The sequence below is a fragment of the Protomyctophum bolini genome (genome assembly GCF_963924005.1).
Source record: "Protomyctophum bolini genome assembly, chromosome: 6".
Lineage (NCBI taxonomy): Eukaryota > Metazoa > Chordata > Actinopteri > Myctophiformes > Myctophidae > Protomyctophum > Protomyctophum bolini.
In genome coordinates this window covers 10,660,344-10,684,997 of record NC_137867.1, presented here as the reverse complement: position 1 = coordinate 10,684,997, position 24,654 = coordinate 10,660,344, and the positions used below count along the sequence as shown (strand labels likewise).

Sequence of the window (24,654 nt, the reverse complement as noted above, 5' to 3'; positions counted from 1 at the left end):
AATGTCCATTGTGGGGAAAAGGAACTTGATCCACGCATGCACTTCTCAGAGTGATTAGCCTACTAATGATTGACGCGACCGTGGTTTTACCTTTAGTAAAACTATACCTAAACCTAACCCTAACCTTAACCTCAGTAAAACTATACCTAAACCGAACCCTAACCTTAACCTCAGTAAAACTAAACCTAAACCTAACCTTAACCTTAACTATACCTAACCCTAACCTCAGTAAACTATTCCTAAACCTAACTTCAGCAAAACTAACGCAGTGGCTGGGGGGGGGGCGTTTCCAGAGTGAGACTGACTCTATGGTGCTTGTCCAGTGCATGTTTGTTTTTTTGACCGCCCGTGCCCGCCCGCAGGCATTTTAATACCGCCCGCGCCGCCAACATTTAGCCTACATTGGGTCTTGCAGCGCTGGCGACCGACCGTCGAACCGACCGCCACGTCGGGAAGGGGTCAAATGGATTTCGCCCTTGCTGTCAAAGTAGCAGCTCTACAAGCTCAAAAGTCAAAACGCATCAAAGTAGCAGCTCTACAAGCTCAAAAGTCAAAACGCATCAAAGTATAGCAGCTCTACAAGCTCAAAACGCATCAAAGTATAGCAGCTCTACAAGCTCAAAACGCATCAAAGTATAGCAGCTCTACAAGCTCAAAACGCATCAAAGTATAGCAGCTCTACAAGCTCAAAACGCATCAAAGTATAGCAGCTCTACAAGCTCAAAACGCATCAAAGTATAGCAGCTCTACAAGCTCAAAACGCATCAAAGTATAGCAGCTCTACAAGCTCAAAACACATCAAAGTATACGCAGATAAGAGGTTTCTGCCCGACAGCAATGATTTATTTCAACGGGAAGGGGGGGTTGTTTATTTCCCATAGCGGCCCGCCTGCTGTGATGTGTCAGTTCTAGGTAACCCCACACACACGCACACACACACACACACACACACACACACACACACACACACACACACACACACACACACACACACGCACGCACGCACGTGCGCACACACACCTCCCCATTTGGAGGATTGATAATGTAAGATACAGCACTTGGAAATCGAGCGCTATAGCTGTCTGCTTTGCGCTCCACACTAAAATAAATGGTGGTCTTCTACTCGCTCTACCGGGCTCTCTTGATAGACACGGACTGAGATTGGATCTGTTGAACAAGAGACACTTGGTTCTCAAGGTGTGGTCCAGGAACCACCACAGGGGTCCTTGAGAGGGGGTCCCCAGCAGCTCCAGAAAAAGAAGTTAATATCGCATCAACAATTCAACCTCACTTTAACCCTAGTATACAGCATACTGTGTATACATGGTCTGTAGCTGATCTACAAGTTTGTAGCTGCTACTGGCTGTCTGTCCGACAGACATAGACTGAGATTGGTTGTGCTGAATAAGAGATGAATGTGGCTGGATGTCACATTCGCCTCCAGCTCAGAAATATCATCATCTGTACTGTGGAGAACTTTTCTAATATGCAGTGTTGCTGTCGGGGTATAGAAACCTCCCCTCTCTATATACTAACTTTAGGTGTGTTTTTTCATAAGTTAAAGATGTGACTGCCGTGATTTTGGTAGCATTTTCTGTTTCGTACGTGTCTATGGAGTTATACCATTACTCTAGACCCCTAGGTGTGGTTATAATATTCAAATGTGTTTTCCCCACGCTGGGCAATTAAGACCTACGTACTGTCATTTCACTGATTTCAGTATGTTTTGTATGTATTTGCTCATGTGTTCCTGACTGTTTCTCTTTGGCTGAAGTACTACTTCATAAGGGAATGATGTTGACGCTTTACACATGTGTTGTGATTGAAGTGAAGTGCTGTGATTGGATTTTGGTTTCTTATACTGAAAGCTTGAAAGCCTTTGAGTCAAAAGGCCCATTCGAACCATCCCCTCCCCTATAGCCCCTCCCTCATTATCATACAACAAGAGTGCGGCTTAAATTCAGGTGGGTGGTGCTAAGGTGAAAACCAGGCATACTTCATTAACTGGTGGGTGTGGCCCCACAAAAACATAATTGTAACACTTTCTGTACGACACGCTTTTCAACGTTTTTCAGGCAAAGGACCCCTTGAGAGAGAGAGAGAGAGAGAGAGAGAGAGATGCCCACTACATATTGTATAAAATTGTGCTTCATAGACTTGTTTGACAGCACTGTCATGTTGGATTCATGTTCATGTGGATTTTCAGACATTTGACCATTTAGAAGATCTGCTTGAAGATCGGCTATTAACTCATCCTCAGAATATGGATGCTAAGGCTCAAGTATAACTCTAAGTAGGGGTCCTGGGCCCGCTTTGAAGACCCCTGAGTTAATTATTAATAATAATAATAATACTAATAACATAAATTTGCATCCACCCGACAAGCATATCGTCTCTGTCGGGTGGAAACCTCTATAAACCTGTTCCTATATAAACAAACCTCATGTTACTCAGGATTCAGGATTAAAGTTAAAAAAAAATAGCAGATCTACAAGCTCAAAGCGCGTCTCACGCCGCATTTTTCGAGCTTGCAGATCTGCTCTTTAACCCATTCTGACCGGGCACCCATTTTGGTGTTAGCATCATGTTATGCTTTAGCTATTGAAAAATAGCAGATCTACAAGCTCATATCGCGCCACCGAGTGGCGCGATACGAGCTTGTAGGTCTGCTATTTTTGAAAAATTCGAAGAACGACTGACATTTTTAGAATCTGATCTCAGGTCAGAATGGGTTCATCAGACCAGTGTGTGTCCAGTGGAAACCTCGTATGAATCTGATCTCAGGTCAGAATGGGTTAAGATAAGATGCTTTTGTGTGACGCTGTATACAGTATGATCAAGTAGCAGTGGCGCTCTCATTTACAAAGAAAAAACACACACACACACAAAGTTAAAATGCAGAGATAAGAAAGAGGTTTCTTCCCAACGATAATATGAAAACAAACCCAGGCCACACACACGGGTGCTGCTTCCTCAGTTGACCTCTTCTGCAGTTATCTATACTGGAGGTGCGCGCGCACACACACACACACACACACTCACACTCACAGTCACACTCACACTCACACTCACACTCACACTCACACTCACACTCACGCACATGCACTCACGCGCAGCAGTACAGCTAATGGTGTCATCTGTTTACACCATTAATATGACATGCAGGCCGAGGGGGGTTTCACTTTGTGATTACACTGGAAGAACTTGAGGGGGCCAAACCAAAAGTAACGTTGTTACTTTATCAGAAAGCATCCGATACAGTAGTTATTATAGGGTCGTTCATACAGTGCTTTCTGCAGTGTCATGCAGCTTTTGCCAAGAAACTATATATATATTGTCTTGTTTCATTATTAATTCTGAGGGGCGCTATAGCTTTGTGTGTTTGTGTGTATGAGCCGTGTTTGTGTTTGTAGCACGGACTGTGATGATTTGATTGGTTGAGCAGAGAATGTGATGTATGATCAAACCCTCATTAATATGCCAGGCCCCTGATCCCCCCCACCCCCCCCATATTTCCAGTACAGTATTCGAATAACTTGGTTCCAGTCAGAGCTGTCTCCGTTTCAGATGGATGCTATACAGCATCTATACTGTTGAAATCTACTGAGCAAAGGTCCAGTCAATAAGCTGTGCCATTCACCCTGGGTCAATGGGTCAATGTACAACCACCCAATCCTGCCTGCTCAATGATCCTGTCCTTTTAGCTGATTACCCCTCTTAGTTAATTACAGCCTAATCACATTCAACTTAATTATAAACTAAAAAAAAAAGGAAAAATCCAATTTCTTTCCAAATATTCCACGTTGTCATCAGATTTGTGATTCCAGCTGATGACAATTGCCCCCTGTGTAGCTTTCACATCCATCCATCCATTTCAACTGCTTATAGTTCCAGCAGAGAGCTCCAGTCCAGACTTCCCTCTCCAGATGGGCCCAAGGCCCCCATCTGGTCCTTGGTCTGCCCCGGGTCTACTCCCACATTATAGCTTTCACATTTTACCTTACAACTGAGTTTTTATTTTTACTCATATTTCCTTCACCTCTAAATGTTTTCACACTGTTGCTCCAACCGCACCAAACTTGGTACAAGTGGGGTCCGCCATGACAAGAGTATAACCGGAATGCTCGCCTCAAAACACCACCGCTCAGTGGGACGCTTCTTGTATTCCTGTCTTTGTTTTACTTAGGATACGGTTAGAAGAAATACGTTTAGGGTTAGGCATAGTTTTACTGAGGATATAAGTTTAGGAGTAGGGTTAGGTTTGGGCGCCATTTTACTGAGGTTAATTAAGGTTATAATATAAGAATGAGGTTAGATTTAGGCATAGTTTACTGAAGTTACGTTTAGGAATACCAGGCAGAGAACGATTTTGCCGGGAAATTGCGCCCCTGGGGCGACTGTGATTTGAGGCAGACCGTTCTGTTATCCGACAATTGTCCCACCAACAAACCCTATATGCTATATTGTACACATATAGAATGGCCATAACTCTGTGGCCATCGGTGCGATGTACTGTAGCGATGGAAATGTATAGGGGGCTGCAGTGGTTAATTCATAATGTACTTTTCACCTTACTAGAAATGCAGTGGGGTCAAAAGTACAACATTTGCTTTTTGAAATGTAGTGGAGTGAAAGTCAAGTAAAGTACAGTTACAAAAACAAAATGACCTTAAGTACAGGACTGAGGTGAACGTACTTGGTTATACTTGTCCCCCGCTGAACCCGAGGGACAACACAGATTTTTATTTTTTTATATATTTTTTATCCCACGATTTTGTAACCCATTTTTCACCCCTGTGCCAATCATCTACTGTGATCCTGGGCTCTACACACCCTCCGCCAACCTGGGGAGAGCAACGGACTTAACTCATGCTCCCTTCTGGGACAACACAGATTGACTGAGTACTATAATAATTGCTTTGGCCCTTGCACATCTTAATGCCATACAATAACGGAACAACATCCACAGATGATGCAAAAAAAACATGCAATTTGGGCTGATATGTAGTTTATTCCATTCATATTTCACTCAAGGTCTGAGACAGAGTGAATCAATAATTCAGTAAGCATGGATATGGACTTGCTCCAGGAATGTCTCTCGTGGCCCGCAGTTGGTTGGAGAAATGGAGAAGGAAAGATGATATTGAATAAGCCCTACATTTGCCATGAGCTATATATATATATATACTGTATATATTTACTGTGCTACTGTATTATAGAAATGGCATGTCACTGTTTGATGATTTCGGAACGTAAATCAGCATGTTTCAACCACTTAAACAGGAGGCAGTGCTCCTAATCTGTGGCTAACATTCTGGGAACTAACCAAGCTACATGGAAATGCAATTTACAAAGCGTTTGCGTTTTAAGCTTGAGACGTGAACTGGATGTAAATAAACTCTCTCGTGTATAGTGGCGGAGGATCATCTATTCGTTCACTCGGAAAATACATTTTGGGTACCCTGATCATCGATTCAATTAGTTATGGGAACCATTCATATGTTGGCGAGGAGCGCCATTTATCGTAAACCACTGAAAAGACCATTGAACATAAATCACCATCTTTGGCAGTGAGGCGTTGTATTTGAAAGGACGTAAATAGACGTTCTTAGCTGTCAATGTGTTTTAACTAACATCAGTGGATTCAGTGATCCAGTCACTCACCATAGCATTATGTTCGTTTTGAAAAAGGGGCAGTGAACAGTTTTTAGTCACCGAAAATGAACACTGACCGACTGTCCTTTCTCCCCCCTCCCTCCGCCCACCAACCATGCAGGGATGCACACGGTGGCCCCCAAGGACTTCCAGTGCCCGGAGGCGGACGCCACCTGCAACCCCTGCCTGGACGCCACCAAGGCCTGCAACCTCAACGCCACCTGCAAGAAGCAGCGCACCGCCTACATCACCACCTGCCACAAGGGCGGCGACAAGGGCGGCGACACCTGCAACCGCAAGCGCTGCCACAAGGCGCTGCGGCAGTTCCTGGACCGCGTGCCCGCCGAGTTCGCCCAGCGGCTGCTGTTCTGCCCCTGCCAGTCCGAGGGCTGCTCGGAGCGCCGGCGGCAGACCATCGTGCCCGACTGCTCCTTCGTCGACAAGGTGAAGCCCAACTGTCTGGAGCTGAGGGTGCTCTGCCGCCACGACCCGCTGTGCAGGTGAGAGGACCCATTCTGACCTGAGATCAGATTCTATAACGACGCGCGGAAGAATGGCGGTTCTTTAATGCATTTTGACCCGAGATCAGATTCTAAAAAATGTCTTAAATTGCAGACCTACAAGCTCGTAGGCGCTATGAGCTTGTAGATCTGCTATTTTTCCAATAGTTAAAGCATGACATAATGCTAACACTGAAATGGGTTCTGCAAAAAAAGTCTTCTAAATCCTGACGGTTTTCTGAAAAAAAACCCCCATGTTTCTATGTCAGTGGGTTCTCAATATTTCATGGCAAGGACCCCAAAGATTATATGTATTTGGCCTCTGACCCCCATTTCAAAATGTTCCAGGGACCCCCTCCAGAAGCAAAGATCTGAGTTAAAAACGTTCGCTCTGAAAGAATATTCAAAGATTTCTGCCACATTTTCACGATTTTTCAAAAAAATTGCAGACCTTGTAGATCTGCAGGTAGCTTAAAACACCAAAAGGGGTTCCCGCCCAAAATGGGTTAATATGTCCGTACGTACACGGACAAATGTGTCTGTGGCAGGACTTGGTCATGTCCGATTTTTGTGTGCGTGTGCGTGTGCATTGATTGATTGATTTATTGATTGATTGATTGATTAACAGTTTGCAGAATTACAGTACATTTCAAGTACAACTCAATACAACAACTGTTAACTGTGAGTGGACGACACCATAAAGCATTAAACTTGTTTACAATAGGGTCCACCATTTTCAATTCATCAAAACAATTAGAGACGTACGAATATACACAACTATATAGTCAAAACAGGAAATCATCATAGGAGGTAAAAATGGAAAAGAAACATATACAGTGAGGGGGAAAAGGGGTGGGTGGGAGATTCAGATTTTACAGGAGCCAGTTTCGAATTGCAGCCGTCCGTAGGTGCCCTTTTTTTAGGGCGGTTTTGAAGGAGTCAAGGGATTTGCATGACTGTTGGTACATTTTGGTGGCATAGGAGCGAAAATAATTTAGTCCCTTGTTTGTGCCGAATCTGCGTTGCACATGGTTTGTTGAACTCCCTCTGGTGTTGTGGGTGTGGACTTCGTTGACATTAAGGAAGTATTTAGACAGGTACATGGGTATCTTGGTGGTGTATCGAATCTTGTGGACCAGACCCATTGCAAGATGCTGTACTCTGTCGTCGACCCTAAGCCATTCCAGCCTATCAAAGTGGGCAGGGGTGAGGTGGGTTCGGGGAGTGAGGCCAAGTAGTAGCCTGACCAGTTTGTTTTGGGAAGTCTGGAGCCTAGTTTTAAGGGCCTTGAGGTGCTGTGGTACCAGGAGGTGCATGCATAGTCGAAGAAACCTTGTACGAGGGCTCCTGTTAAGGTCTTCAAGGTGTTTTTGTTGACCAGTGAGGATATCCTGTAAAGGAATCTTTGGTTGACTTTTTTGATTACGCTGGTGGCCATCTTATCACCGGAAAGATTGGCCTCCAGGATGGAACCTAGGTAGGTAATTTCATCTTTCCGTGTGATAATATTGCCACCCACTCAAATCAAGAAGTCATCTCTCTTGCTGAGATTACTATTTGAACCAAAGTGTGTGCACGTGCGTGCGCAGGTGCGTGTGTGTGTGTGCGTGTGTGCGTGTGCGTGTACATGCATGCTTGCGTGTTTGTGTGTGTTCACTTTGTCTGCAGTGCAGAAGATAAGAAAGTAAACGAGGGCTGAGAAGTGTGCAGACAATCATTTGTGTGCCTACAAAGGTGTCTGTATGTCTGCAAATTTGCTGTCAAAATCAACACTGGTGTGCGTGCGTGCGTGCGTGTGTGCGCGTGTACCGCATGCATAATGTGGGTGTGCGAGACATATTGGGAGGAAACGTGCTTTTCGGGCAGGTGGAAGGATTTCAGGGGGCGGGGCCCATGAGACAAGCTTTCTGGCCGAACACATCTGATTCATTATCATCTCCTTATATTCATGCAGGATGAGGAAAGGGAACATTTAAAATCCGCCGCGCGCACGTCGGCCGCTATATTCCCATTTGACTGCGATCTCCTTCCTCTCTCCCATGCCATGCTCAAGTTTTCATACATTTCACCGCTGTAACTTTGCCAGGGAAGTAATTAGGCTCTCGGGGAAGGAGCAGGCGGTGCTATTAGATGTGGAATGAAGACGCAAGGCTAAGTTGAAGGGACAATGCTCAATTAAGCCGAAACAAAACATTAGTGGATCACTTTGTGCTTCTATCGGATCCAAGAGGCCTAAGACTCAATTCACGTCCAGCCAGCCATGAACCCCTTTCCTTGTGTCAGCGAGCACAGAAACATGGCAGGTAGCCTACTACCGGTGCCTCTTGCCGGACAGTAATGAAGTACATTTACTTGAGTACTGTACTTGAGTACAACAATCTTGCTGCTGTCGGGCAGGAGCCAATATCTCGCACGCCTGTGAGCTTGTAGGACTGCTATTTTCACTATTGATTGATATATTTTCTTTAAACTTTATGGAACTGTTTCTCCTATACATTTTATTACAGCATTGGATTGATATTAAAATGAAAAGTGATGTACTTTTGAATACTTAAAGGGAAAGTACTGTATGTAAGATTGCCTGTCTATGTGTGAACATTGAAGACCCCCTGCTCCACAAGCCTTCCTAGGCTAGTATACTGTGGCATGACTGTCAAAAGGCCCAGCATCAACATGCATGAATAAGACATGCATTTCTGTTCATTAGCTTAATAGCACAGAAAATGTGCCGACATTTGTATAATTTGAGGCATTTAAAAACCCATTTGAGAGCCTAATGGGGTTCGACCAAGGGGGGGCGCGGGGCGCCGGAGTCGAGCGGCAGTCCCTAAAAATAGGGACGCCACGGCGTGGCGTCGTGTGCCGAGGGAACTTAGGGGAAGTGAAACTTTTTGACTGCTTTTTTCCATTTTGCCGGTACGTGTCACATATGATTAAGCGCCTGATGCAATCGTGTGACAGTGAGAGGCCGGTGTTTTGTTTGTAGGGTCCCAGAGTGGCTGTCTGACCGCAGATCTACCGGCGCTGCTCCGCCTGTCAGACTATACAGCGTATACAAACACGCTCACGCTTATTCCCTTCCTTCTCGCTCTCTCGTTTTCCATGATTCTCTTTCTCTCTCTCTCTCGATTTCCCTGACACTCTCTCTCTCTCTCTCTCTCTCTCTCTCTGTGTCCCTTCTCACTTCCTAATTCTCTCTATCTTTTTCTGTATCTCTCTCTCTCTCTCTCTCTCTCTCTCTCTCTGCCCCACTCCCACTTTCTCTCAAGCCTTTTATTCTGCCTTTATCTTTCCCTTTATCTCTCACAAACACCGCCTCTGTTTATCAGCGGCGGAAGAAGTAATCTGTTTTCCTTTTTTTGTTTTTGTTTTGTTTCTAGGTAAAAGTATAGCAATAGCCAAATCTAGAAATACTCCTTCGTCCTGTAGGTCAAAAGATGACTTTGAGTAAAAGTACAAGCGTATTTGCATTACGGTGAGCTATACACCTAAAGTACGAAAGTCAAGGTTTTGTCAACCATTTTCTAAAATGGCTTGCAGCATGTCAATATGTGACTTGTAAACGTGAGGCTGTAGATCAGCCATTTTCGAGGGAGAGAAGTAATGTATAACGTATTTCCATGAATGTAATGGTTTGTGTAGCCTACTTTTAAATGATAACAACAAAAATATTCAATTACTGTAAATTCAATAAAGTAGGGCTGTTTATTTTTCTTCTTTACATAGTGCTACTTTAATGACATATATTATTCTATCAATTACACACCCCGTGAAGCCTTGAATAGAAACTTGCAGAGTCTCCATTGGGTCTCTGCCGGTCATCACCTAATTGATGACAACCATGTGTTGTTCTTGCTTACTGTAAATCGCTCTTAATCCAGAGCGATTTACAGTCAGCAAGACCAACACATGGTAATACGTCAAATACATAGAAATACATAAGTAAGCTAATGCGACACAAAGACAACAATCTCCTTGAATTCAAGGCTTCAGGGGCTGTGTAACGCATACAAAATAAGGCATGTTTGCGCTGAAGTACTCCTTTAAGTACAGTACTTGAGTATACTGTATGTACTTAGTTACTCTTCACCACTGTCTTCTCCACCTCTCTCTCTCTATCTCTATCTCTCTCTCTCTGTGTGTGTCTCAGTCTCTCTCTCTCTCTCTCTCTCTCTCTCTCTCTCTCTCTGTGTGTGTGTATTCCTCATTGCGTAGTGTCCACAGACATGGCAGCTCACTGGACCCCTCTGGCTCATGATTACTTGCACTGCCTGTCAGTGGAATAAATCAAGCATTTATTCAATAAGAATCCTTTACCTTAGGCTGACAAGCAGCATCCTTTTGGGATGTATATCAGATGGTTTATTGTGCTGGACATGATCAATACAATAGCAGAAAAAGTCATGGAAATAAATTACTGTATAGCCTATCAATAATATAGTCTTGTATACAAGTGAGACCAAATGATAAATGGTGTATTCATTTATATGGCGGTTTTCTCCAAAGCACTTTAAAATGTGCATTGCATTAGCCCATTCAAATTACACCATGCACTGTACATGCTATGATTTGCATGGTATACTGTATTGTGTACTACATTGTACAGTAGGCCTATAGAGCGACGCCAGGCCCAGGCAACAATCCCCAATGCATTCTTCCCATAGACATTTCAAAAAGTATATTTATTTATTTAAATAAATATTTATCTATTTATTTAGACCTTTTAATAAGCATCGTACAAAGCCAACTCCAGTTGTGACAGTATAAACACAATATTTTGGACCAAACAAATAATTACAAAGAAGAAAAACAAGAAGGAAAAAAAAGTGTCGTTTTCTTCTTCTTTCTAATTATTTGTTCGGCCCTTTAAAAAAAATGTTTGTTGTCATGATTTCTCACAACCCATGAAGTTGGCTTTGTACGAGGCTTAAAAAAGGTCTTTAAATAAACACTTTTTGATATGTCTACGAGGAAAATGAACGGGGAATCATTTCACTGCGACGCTCTATACACCAACGGCATTGATTGGCGGTGGACAGCAACAAAGTATATTTACTCGTGTACTGTACATGAGTACATTGTACGTTGACAAAAGGGGTTTGTTTGGTGATGTTCTATAGTGTTTGAATCAACGCTCATGTGTATGGGAGTGACGGGCGGATACCAGTTAGATGTCCTACTAATTGGGAGGCAGGGGATAGAGATGTTGTTGCATGGCAGCAATGCGGTGATGGTTATTATCTACTCTATTTGGTGTGAATAAGTATCTTAGTATATAGATTTGTATTCTTTTTGTTCTCATGCCTTTATTGTATTATTAAGTGTGTTATGTGGTGCCCATGTGTTGTCATGCTAGCGCCCCTCAAAAAAAATCAAAAGAGGAACTACAACATGCATTTTAAAACAGTTTTTAATATTTAATGTCATATTATATATGTCCTTCAAACGTATTTCTGATGGTGTGAGCCTAAATCACCACTCTGATACAACCAGTCCATATCTTTCTGGCTTCTGAGACAATCAAAACCAAAATCAAAACCAAATCAGTTCCAGAGAGAAATTTCCATAAAAGCCCCATTATGGTGAGAAAGCCTGATTGTTCAACATTGCGTATTTGTGGGGATAGAGAACACACAGGGGAGCACAAAAAACACCAACATTCTTGGAAAAGCTGAATCTCGTGCTGTATAGGATCTTTAATGATCAATTTCACTGGAACAATTATTTTAGATTTCTTGTCCACCTTTGGACTTACATCATCATGGCAAGGTGACTCACACAACCCAAACCACACACACACACACGAAAGCATGCACACACGCACGCATGCACGCACGCAGTCGCACGCACGCAGGCGCACGCACGCAGTCGCACACACGCAGTCGCACGCACGCAGTCGCACGCACGCTGTCGAGGCAGATGCGTGACAGGCGTGGCAGGGGAGGAATGCCGGCGTCCTTCCGGTGTCCCATGCAGGGCACCTCTCTCGAACCTCCTTTGCTGGTTGCTGTCGCTTATGTGTGAGATTGCCCTGGCACAGGTGACCCGCCAGGCTGAGCGGTCATGTGCCAGAGTTTCAAGCTGCGTGGTGGTCGATGGCAGTGCGGCTTTAGGAGGTCCTTCGCTGTAGTCCTTGTATAGCGCCTTTTTTTGTCCACCGGTGGCACGCTTTGCATCGTGCAGTTGGCCGTAGAGGACTTGGCGGGGCAGGCAGTGGTGGTCAGGCATGCTGGATGGTGTGTCCTATCCACCGTAGGTGGTTTTTTTTAAGCCACAGCTGCTTCCATACAGGTGGATTCTGTGCTGTTAAGAATCTCCGTGTGGGGGGGGGGGTGGCTCTGTCTTCCCAGGATGGGCCAAGGGTCCTCTGAAGGCGGCGCATGTGGAAAGCTTCCAGGTTTGTGAAGTGGCGTCTATATGGAGTCCATGTCTCTGCCCCATAAAGTAGGGTACCGCATTGTAGACAGCGACCGTGCATGCTGACCTTCAGGTTCGCTCGCACACACACACACACACACACACACACACACACACACCAATGGTGTGAGGATGCACGTCAACAACCTGCTCAAATACAGTACATATCATTGCGGGGGTCTTTGACATGAACACATTACTATACTTACTTTACTACCGGTCTAGACAGTTGTAGAAAAAGCTCAGTAGGCAATATACCAAATGTAATATAACAACAGAAATATTCTATTCTATTATACTATGCTATATTATGCTATTTTTTGGCTGCTTTTGTGTGACACTGTCGCATGACAGCGACTGTGCCCCAACAGCGACGGCATGCAGTAGTCAATATCCTCCACCTTCGGTGCGTTTCCGTTTGTTATAAAACACTGTTCTACGTATTGGACCCTCGTCTGGTTCTGGGGTGTGACGACCCGGTTGGCATTTCCATGGTTCGGCGGCGGACAGACAGACAGACAGGCCGGCCCGGGAGAAGAGATTAACATGACACGGAGACATGGTCACATTAAATCGTTCACCAGGTTTATTACCCATACAGCAACATATATAGCTTTGATACTTCATGTCCTAATGACGTCACAGCCTAGACATCACAATTCACTGCCTGCAGCACGGCCTTCAGCGTGCTCTAACACAGCTAAAGTATGTTACAGTTCAGACAGTGCATACATATAAGTACATTGCTATCCTACCAGTACCAATTCTCAGTACACAACTGTTGTATATCACAGACACAGCAAGCGAGCAGCGTTTTAGTGTTTCCTGTACTACCTGTCCAGCTCTCCATCCAACAGCAGGAAACCCATTTAGCGTCAGAAAAAAAAAGACTCAGGCTCGCTCTTTTTGCAGGATTAGCCGTTTTTATTATCCGCGGGTTTGTGGAGAGACACGCATGGCTTCCCTCCATGTGCTGCCCGCATGTTTCCAGTGCTCAGCAGGTGGGATTACCTCCAGCCAGCCATGCATGACAATTCCCCCTCCACTCCTGTTGCCACCATTTTCATCCCGCTTCAATGGAGGCCAAGGTTACTAGAGGTTTCTTTCTTTCTTTTTTTCTTTTTTTTGGCCGCTATAGCCCCTCCTAGCCATAGCCAGCTTTGTGTGTCTGTGTGTATACCACGGAATGTGAGGATAACAAGTGTGTCCAGAAAAGTGATGATGTATGATGATAAGAGCGCCCCTCACTTCACACAAGTGTGATTTCTCGTCCTATATACAGGTTTAATGCTTGTTTTTAGTTCAATGTTTGTTTTAAAAACACCATTGACAATGAAGGGAAACGTCGTCTTGTCCCTAACACAAACATTAAATGCCATTAACGATAAGAAAATAATTTAATGTTTGTGTTGGCACGTGAGCATAGACTTAAATTTTTCAGCGGCCCTCACTTCACACAGGTGTGATTTTCTTTTTATTACATATATTTTTTTCTTGTTTTGTTTGAAATGTTTAGTGTCAGTTTGAACACTTTTGCAATACTAGAGGTTTCGGGTAACTACTTCGGTTGTTGTCAAAGTGGCGTCCGGGGACCTGGCGGGGGTCCTTCGGGGGGTTGCAGGGGGTCCCCAGCAAAATGCAGCATCACCATCATTTAAAGGCGCAGTGAAACGGAAACGGTGAACAACATGAAAATGGTGTTTCCACATGAAACACCGGTCTGAAGTTTCTGAACCAATCAGAGTGTCGCATCCCTTCAGGCGATGGGACGGTAGCTAGGGACGGTGGCTAATGCTATGCGCAACAGGGTGGTGTTGTTTGTTTATAAATCAGACGGTCGCCCAGCACAACCAGTTTACTGTTATGTGGCTTATTTCTACCCTATAATGTTTTCAGAAACATATTTTAGCGTGATGATTAAGTTGAAACCGAGTAATACACTGTCTGAATGTTATCTTGAATGGAAATAAAAACGGAGAAATCTGTAATCAGAAGCAGCTGTGTTGCATGGATGCGCAGACATGGGGAATTAAACATGTGAGCTTCATTTTTATTGGCTTTTATCGATGTGTACCTCTACACGTCATCACGCAGCACGTTTTCGTTTTAATAAATAAATAATACAATCGTTTTTATGGACCTTTGATATAAAAACACACAGAAATGAGAATTTTCCCATTGTTTTGGCATCCATTGTTAGGTATGCCCATATGATGACCACGGATATGGTCTAAAAGTGTGAAAAACTTATTTTTCATTTCACTGCGCCTTTAACCATTTCATCCTTGTTTTGTATGTTGGCTATTCAAACATATCAGTTACACACCGTGTCAGAAACAGGCCTATACTGGTGACATCATCATCGATGGGGATCCCAAGCTATAGAAACTTCAGCGTTTCTCTTGCTGGAAGGTTAGCGTGCTGCTATCGAAGCCATAGTTTTAACATTAATAAAACAACTCTCCACAGCCCTATACTCTGAGACTTGACAGTGAGTAGACAGAAGTGGTGGCATCTTTTAATGAACATTAGTGAGGACCAATTATAATGGAGATGGGTCAAAAACCAAAGCACACGAGGTGCAGCATCTCATGTGGATCTTTTCAAAGGGCCTTTTTCCTTTTTTAAGAAAAAGTTCGTATTCATATTTCATCGCCTTTATACTACAAAGCACTTGCTCTTATCTGTGACTAAATTGCGTTCAAAGTAATCCCAAAAGGCACTCTGCCCACTTTATGCCAACTTTTGTCACTGGCCTCGCCCCGTGATCACCAGTCGCAGATGGCTTGGCAACACGTCAGACCTTGTGAGTCCAAAATGGTTCGTTTTGGAGCGGTACTATAACAAGAAAAGTTAGAAAACACAAACACACATGTTTTTCAAATCAATAATTACATCAGTAGAAGACTTCGTCACCTCCCTGCACCCATTTGGCATTTAGCAGACGCTCTTATGGAGAGCGATTTACAATAAACAAGGTAATCGCATGCGTATCGTGCATGCGTAATGCAGAGTGTATAATGTGCAATTTACAATTTACAATTTAGGCATTTAGCAGACGCTTAATCCAGAGCGATTTACGTTAAGCAAGAACAAGAAAAGCATGGGAATACATCACATAAAAACATTTATCATGAAACATGCGTAAGCTAAGAAAGTAACAGTGGAATATCTATATAATGAAACTATACATATAAACTATGTGCCTCAGGAAACTACAGGTTAAACCAATAGCGTCTAAAAACAAATCAAAATAATCATCTGCACATTGAAACTATAATATATACCACAGTACATCAGATGTTTAGGACGACCGTTGAGCCGATTCTACTCTATGGCTCCGGGACATGGACACTTTCAAAGTGCACTTACACCCGCCTTCTAATGAGCGCGCAAAATCTGTCTTGGAAGAGCCACCCATCGACTAATCTAATATTCAGCAACCTTCCCCGTGTTTCTTCACTGGTCCGATCCAGATTAGCACAGTTTGCCGGCCACCTCCCTTCTTCTCTGGAGTCCTGCCTCAGGGCGGACCAGAGGTAGAAAGTTGACGTTCCCTGATGTCATCGCTAGGGACACACGCTTCAATAGGCAGGAACTGGGGGTGGCAATGAAGGACCGGGAAGTCTGGCGTAGCATTGTGGAATCCATAATTACCTGCTATACCTGTGTTTCAGGCCCCGTGTTGCGATGTTTCGACCTCTCGGAGCCCTGGTGTCTGGCGCGCTGCGCCTTATTGAGACGTATGAAATGAAAACGTTAAACCTCATTATCTTCTGCACTGTTCCCCTGACCGTGGAGGTCAGCCGCACATTGCGCTTCCAACAGTGCACAGACATGCGCAGCATGTCAGTCAGTCAGTCACGCACGCACGCACACACTGTACAAGCGCACGGAGGGGCTTCATACATGCTGACGCATTGCCGTTTAGGCGTACTGTCATTGTTGTTGCGGTAGACCTTGTATGTCCAAAACCGTTTTTATTTATTTATATTTTATACCTGCGGCCGATTCTACAAATGTATTTTTTCCAACAGAACATATTTCGTTCAAGGGACCCCCAGAAGCAAATGTAATAGAAACACACTAACAAGCGCACGCACGCACGCACGCACACACAAACACACACACACACACGCACGCACACACACACACACACACACTGCTGTGAGTATGATTGTGGACTGTAATTATACACTCCGACATTATTTATGCGTGACTGCCACCACCTACTGTATGTGCATAAAAACCCATGCACGTGTGTACACACACACACGCACGCGCGCGCGCACACACACACACACACACACACACACACACACACACACACACACACACACACACACACACACACACACACACACACACACACACACACACACACACACACACACACACACACACTACATTACATTACATTACTATGGGGACATCAACAATTTGAGACGGCAATTTACATTTTTTACAGTTTCTTGGAACAAACAGAAACGTATTATGTACAAGCTCACAGCGCATTGCACTGCGACACGTTGTGAGCTTGTAGATTGGCTATTCTCATTTTAAAGTATAAATCTAACCGTTAAACATCATAATACTAAAACAACCATTTGTCTGTTTCTCAAATTCTACCATACTTGTGGGGACAATAAGCCCTCACAAGTATAGTAATAGAGTACACGCACGCACGCACAAACACACACACACACACACACACACACACACACACACACCGCAAGTGTTGAACGTGACTTTAATAATCCAGCCACTCGATTGCCACTCGCACCCTGCGGTGAGTAAGTGCTGGCACGCGAGAGGATGTCACCCAGATTCAATTACGGCGAGATGCCATTGGTCAGCGTCCGGGCTGATAATGTGCTCTGATTGGTGATTTTATCCTGCTCTGAGGTGTCCACAGTAATTGCCACGGCATGAAATATTCTTAAAGTGACAGTGGAGTGACCTCCATCTGTCAAACAACTGCACTACCCTTAAGCACCGTGTCCTCTGGGCCGGTATTGATGGAACCAGCCATTAATCCTATCCTCACGATTGTCCAACATCGCTGCATTTTTAGAAAACCTCAGGTTGGATAGATGTTGCTTTTTTTTTGTATTAGATCAGTGGTGGAAGTAGGTCTACTGTTTGAGGTCTATACTCCCACCTCCGATATAGGATCTTCTGCCATTTTGAATTGTATGAACAGATCAAATCTTACTCCTCCTTGGAGTTTCAGCAATCTGCACAACAGGGGGGGGCAGCATAGAGACAGCATATCAGGAAAAAGTGTCCACTATAGGCTCTCACCAGTCTCAACATTGACACATTGACAGTATAGCCAGGTTGGCTAATTAAAAAGTTGTTATGTTCCAGTGAGACAGGGGTATGTATGGTGCATGGCAGAGGTGGAGAGGACGTCTGGGAAACAGTATAGGTCACAGGATCGAATCCAGACCATGGCTAAAGCGTCTGGAAAGGAAACGTGATGAAAACATGTGTTGGATACTATAGGATCTGTCCATGTTGTGTATAGAGGAAGTACAACATTTGGCAAAATGTCTTGATGACTATACATTTTTTAAGACAAGTTTGCTTAGAATCTTCCATTATAAGGAGATACATCATGATATCCACAATCCCTCAGAACTCTGCTCAGCTGTTTCCAATGCCCATTTGTTAATTGTATGGTCTTTTGTCTTTCAAGTCCAGTCTATTATATTTCTATGGATTCATTATTTAATTTCTATGGCTTATTTCAGTTCAGAAACCCATGCCTACCAGTGACATCATCGATGGGGAATCCAAGCTGATATAGAAACAGCAGACTTTCTATTCCTGGAAAGTTGGCATGCTATAATGGAAGCCTTAATTAATTAATACAAACAAAAACCTGTCTAACGATGATGTCATACTGAAGTGTCCACAGTAGACTAAAAATGGTGCCATGTTACAATGAACAGTAATTCCTTTTGTAAAAAAATGTAGTTTCCGCCACTGTCTGGGACTTGATTAGATCCTTGGAGTTATTTTTCTTACTTAACTTCTTTTTATAATCCCCGTTATCAAATATCTAGCTGTGGGTAAAAACAGTAAAACAGATTATTAGTTTTATACTTAATTAGCTCGGAGGATTCAGTGTGTCGTACAAGCAAGAGTAATATTCATTTTTTTAATCATAAAGGAGCCAGAGGCAGATGATTGGCTAAAATCATGTTCTATGTGTAAACTTCAAAAAGCTGTCTGGTGGAAGGAAGCCTTGTATGTCCAAAACTCTTACTTTTCAGGAAATTGAAAAAAATAACCTTTTGTTCCAAATGGATCCAATGTCGTTTTGAGAGCGCTTGTTAATATTTTTTCAAATGTGTGGCCAAGGCTGAACGGATTGTTAGGGCCGATTCATGCTCCTATTTTCCCGCTGTAGTGCAGACATGATTTCGGCTCGTCAGAAATTTTCAGTAGCACCGAAGAGCCGACTTTAGCATGGTTGCTGTTTTGCACTTATTTGAAAAAATGTCCAAAACTGTTACATTTCAGAATTCAAATTGAATAATGCAGAACAATCGCAGATACAGGCTCAAAAAATACAGGCTCGCACCACTTTTCTGTGGATCTGCTACGTTTGATGCTTCTGTGCTGTTGTATGATCAAGTAGGTGTGTTAAATTACGAGAAAACACAAAGAGTTAATATGGAGATACAGATGTGCCATTCCGACACTTCAGGCTTTCCTGTACTTGTCCTGCATTTTTTTATACTTGTTTCCCCAAGGTTCTGTTCACTGTTTGTTTAGCCTTGCTAATCTCTTTTGTTACTGTGTTACAGTGTCCCTTTTCGACACTTCTTTTCATTGTAAAACATGAAATAGCATTTACATAACAACACCTTTGCAAATGCCCTCCTTTCTCACTGGCAATGTTCTGACAATGTACTGACAATATCCACTGTCTTTGCCAATGGCATGGGAGTTCTCAAATGGCAAGAGGTTTCTGCCCGACAGCAACGACTTGCTTTTTGCATGCCCCCTCTAAAGTCCTCCTGATAAACTGGCAGCGTGAACACTCACTTAAATGGCATTTCATTCTTGTGACGTCCGCAAGGTGAATGTTTAGGAGGCTATTCCTTCAGTTATTAGCATGAATGACTAAGAATGAATGGCTTGAATTATGAATTATTAAATGTTCCTGCTGTTCATACAACTAACCAGTTGAAAAAATCACACATTGAGGCTTTAAAGATGGGAGTGCCACATTTTTTGTATTTTTCCAGTTTTTCATGTGTCTATGGGGTGACAGTACTTCGTTAGACACCCTGGAGTCGTTTTTATGTACAATGGTGTATTAACTTTGTATTTAGGGTTTCTTCCTGGAGGCTGAACCCTTGACAGTCAAACGGGCCAATGCAATAAACAGTAATATAGTGACATCACATTATCAGCCCCTCCCCTAACCCCTCCCCCTTTATCATACAACTACAGCTGTGGGTGCGGCTTCAGTTCAGGTGGATCACCACCCATCACCACCCATCAGGCAAACCAGGCATACTTAATGAACGGGTGGGCGTGTCAACATAAAAGCATGATTTTAACAAATACTGTACGCTTTTTGGAAAACGTTGTTCCTCCTTATATTATAATAATACCTGATGATCATTGCTTTAGGGTGGACATTTTTTGATTTCATGAAATCTCCCAGACCATAGTGTTTAATTGAAGATGCTTCTGAACATGTGTTCTCTTGCTAGTTTGACCAATCTAAATACTCTTTCATCTTAAAATAACTCTGTGAGCATGTAGATTGGCTATTTTCGCTGTTGCACAGCTTCTATGGAATCCAAATGATTGAAACCAGTCGTGGCGACTGAGAACTTGAATCCATGGCCGTTTGTGCAGACAGAAGTGGGTGTCTCTCAGGTATGTGTGTGTGTGTAGAGCCCTGCAGGATCCACTGAACCGCTCCTTTCCACCACGATGCCACTAGAATACCACACTGTATACAGCACGTGCATCGCCATCATCTCAATAGTGTAGTTGTGTAGTAGGTTATAATAGAATTTCTACAATGCCAATATGCCTTCTATGAGCCCACACATTTCCGGGAGCGTTTTATTCGTCACACTCCATGGTATGTGATGTGACCTTTAGGTGGTTATGGTTTAATATGATTCATACAATGAAAGAAAAAATCACACTTGTGTGAAGTGAGGTTGATACTGTCTATAAGAATCTATGTCCTTCTCGTGCTTTATTGGCTTGGCACTATCATCATCCTCCTCGTCCTACACGAGACATGAATGCACATAAAAAAAGAAAATAACAATACATTCATATAAATATTGTGCAGGAGAAGTTAGAAGCCAGGAGGCTTATCGAGAACTTCCCCTAGAAGTATACAAAAGTAACAGTAATACATTCTATGAAACGCATTGTGTAAAACGGAATCAGTCACGAGATGTATTTATATCGGCCACATGACATCTCACGTCGTCATTTAGTCCCCTAAACAAACATTAAAAAGTCCATAGACCTGGCTGCCACATGACGTAATCTTCAAAAGCAATGCATGATTGGAGGGACTATAGGGCCCCTCAAAAATAATGTACCTTTTGTAACGATGCTATATGAATTGACAAAGAATTGTGTGACTTATGCTATGAATTTGTGGGGAATGTGCATTTCTTCTAGGCTATAATACCAACCATATATCAGCTGTCATGTCTCGTCTGTGTCTTCCCTTACACCTACATCTCGAAAAGCCTTAAAACAAAACATTGTGTGTGTGTGTGTGTGTGTGTGTGTGTGTGTGTGTGTGTCTGTGTGTGTATTTAAAGGATAGTAATATATCCATTCAAACCCTTTTTTGTAACAGATCTACGGCGTAGCATTTCCAAACACCACCGAATACAAGAATATAAAAGCCCAGGTATTTCCAGCATTTTTCACATGCAGCTCCAGAAAAGCTCCTCTTGTCTCCAGTGCCTCTGCCTCACCAGAGACATCAACCTGCAGTGTTGATAAAAAGGCAACGGTAAGATCTTTGAAAAGACAGGCTGCCCGGCGTGTCCCTAGAGGAGGCCGTCTGTCAGACTGACTCCTCCAAAACAGGGAATATACAGATGCATGCAGCTACCGCCAAAGCCCATGGTGGAAAGAGTACTGATATTATTTACTTAAGTTCAAGCATCATAAATACTCTGTTACAACTAAAAGGCCGTAATTCAAAATTTACTTGAATAAAAGTACAAAAGGTATTGGTACTATTACTGTATAAGCGGTTGGCCGCCAGGATTCATTATTTTTCACTGTAATTCACGTCAGGATTCAACATCACCTATAGCAACCCAGCTTAACTTGACATACAGGGAGTTACTTTGTCAGTCCGGCAGGCCAGGCGAAGATAATAACATTGATTATTTAACGTGGCGCTGACCGCTTTCCTCCGCAGTCCGCACGCTATCACATTCCGAGGGACTGAATCCAAACAAAGTCAGGCGGTAATCATACGTATATTCAGAGCAGACATACAGAATACATGTGAGAATATTGTACATCCAATACTTATAGGTTATTAAACCATAACACAAGCAAGCCCCAAATCAATCGCAACTACCAATAGTTACAAGCAACTTTAGAGGAAAAAACCATATGCCATAGTCGCTTATAGTAAATAAGCAGACAACACGTTCAGAGAGGAAAACGGAGCTGGATGAGAGAATGAGAGAGACGGGCGGGGAAAAAGGAGAGAGAGGAGGAGCGGATGATGATGGCGGGGTGGGAGGAGAGGGGCGGCTGTACGTTGTAGCGCCCATCGATCGGGGCTGTAAAGCTATATAGCAGGGCGGAGGACAGTGGTTTCAGTCTCAGCGTGTGATGGATCTGTCTCAGATTATAGAGTTCTCACATGTTGTTTTTTTTTTTACGTAAGCAAAAGTAGCCATACCACCATTGAAAGCTGCACTATAACCTTCTGACATTTTCATCATGTTCTGAAAATGTCCTCGCCTAACCCCCCTTTTTGGCTGGAGCGCAGCGGACACCAGATTGGTACCATTTTTTTTATTTGTTGAGGGGGGGGGGGGCTTTCCCTTTTTGGAAAGCGTACAAATTATTCCAGGTGGAGTGGAGCTCAGAACTTTATCAAACACAGATTAAATCTTTGAAGGGATTTTCAAATATTATGAAACTGGCTTCAGCCTGTTGGAGGCATAATGCTGGCTTTCTTTCTGAGGTCTCGGCGGAGACCGACAAGGGCCTCTTCACACACAGTAGCACTACAACCACACCACAACACCACCACCACATAGTGATAGATAGACCTTTAATAACTCCACCAGAGGGGGTGGAGTTAGCTGGTTTAGCCCTCTCCCCGGCATGGCAGAGCAGCTGCTGATCGAGGCATGAATTAGCTTGGAAATCCATTGTCAGCTGTTGTCATATTAATGGGCAAAACCTCCTACCAACTCCACCTGAGTTGGATGTTTTTTTTCTAGAGGGTATGCACATGCATAAAGTGAGTGTCAAATCGATTAGCAAAGTGAGTGGCAAATTGAAACAAAGTTGTTTAATTAAGCAATATTACACTCGAGGGTGTTGTTTAACGTGATTATTGCCACGACAGTGATGTCGGGAACGAGACGAAGTCGAGTTCCGCAAGCATCACTGAAGTTAAGCATCATTCACGTTAAACAACACCCTAGAGTGTAATATTGCAATTCTACAACAGTTACCCTTAAAACCTAACTTCCGGGTATGATTATGATGTCATGAAAACAACACCATGCAGAAAAGTGGGCGGAGGAATGTCGCCCGAAAACATGAAAATATTTGATCTTTTGGACGACATCATCTGGCGATAGCCAATGAAATTCATGTGTTGCTTTGTTTACCCTCCACGCAGAACATTATATATGCGGTAATGGCGGCAGGAACGCCCATAGAGTCGCTGCTGTTTGCCCGTCCTAAAACGAATAAAGTGTCCATTACAGTCAGTACATGCAATGCCAATCATATAAATACAATGCAAGAGAAAGTGAAAGTGTTCACTGTGGTGGGAAAAAAAGTACAATAACCATATCACTAATAACATCACTGTGTCCTCTCCTCTCCTCTCCTCTCCTCTCCTCTCCTCCCCTCTCCCGCTGAGTCCATTGGAATGTGATATTGTGTGGAGGAAAGCGGTCAGCACCACTTTAAATAAACAATGCTATATCTCCGCCTGTCGTGCTGGACTGAAAGTATCTCCTTCGATGTTAAGTTAACCTCTATTGCTAAACGCACTGCGCATAGCGCAACACGCACTGCGCATAGCGCAACACGCACTGCGCATAGCGCAACACGCACTGCGCATAGCGCAACACGCACTGCGCATAGCGCAACACGCACTGCGCATAGCGCAACACTCACTGCGCATAGCGCAACACGCACTGCGCATAGCGCAACACGCACTGCGCATAGCGCAACATGCACTGCGCATAGCGCAACACGCACTGCGCATAGCGCAACACTCACTGCGCATAGCGCAACACGCAATGCGCATAGCGCAACACACGCGCCGAGAGGGGAAACAAAATGTGACAAAAAGAGCCATGCCGACCCTCAGAATATAACGAGCGGGCCGTGTGTGTGTGTCTTCACGAGCGGCGAAAATAGCCGATCTGCATGAGGAAACACAGCACTCTCGTCGGGAGGGGGGGGGGGGGGGGGGGGTATATAGGGCAACCAAATGGTCAGCTACGTCCCTGCATAAATGACTGGTGACCGGGCTCCTCCGTATGGGAAGCACCCTATGATCCGACGGACCATTGCTCCGAAGGAGCAATGGTCCGAGGTGCGCTGGGGGTCGGGAGAGGGTGGGTGGTTAGGTTTAGGTGTCTGCCCCGGGGGAGGTTAGGGTGAGGGTTTGAGGTAGGTTGTCGATCGGACCAATGGACCGTCGGCATATTGACGCGGACCCCCTCCGTATATGGAGCTCACACCGCGTATAGTACGGCATAGCAGGGCACATAATAAAGACTCATGATTCAACACCTTTGCTGTCATTCACCACTCTCCTCTCCTCTCCTCTCCTCTCCTCTCCTCTCCTCTCCCCGGT

General features: G+C 43.9%; 1 protein-coding gene across 1 annotated transcript in view; it reads left to right on the top strand.

The window, feature by feature from the left end:
• The window catches only part of LOC308316741 (GDNF family receptor alpha-2-like), a 172,504-nt gene that overhangs the window by 78,478 nt on the left and 69,372 nt on the right, over positions 1-24,654 (top strand). The window contains exon 4 of the mRNA XM_080765492.1: positions 5,777-6,155. Within this exon, the coding sequence (XP_080621618.1) occupies positions 5,777-6,155 (379 nt within the window). The remainder of the gene's footprint in view (positions 1-5,776; positions 6,156-24,654) is intronic.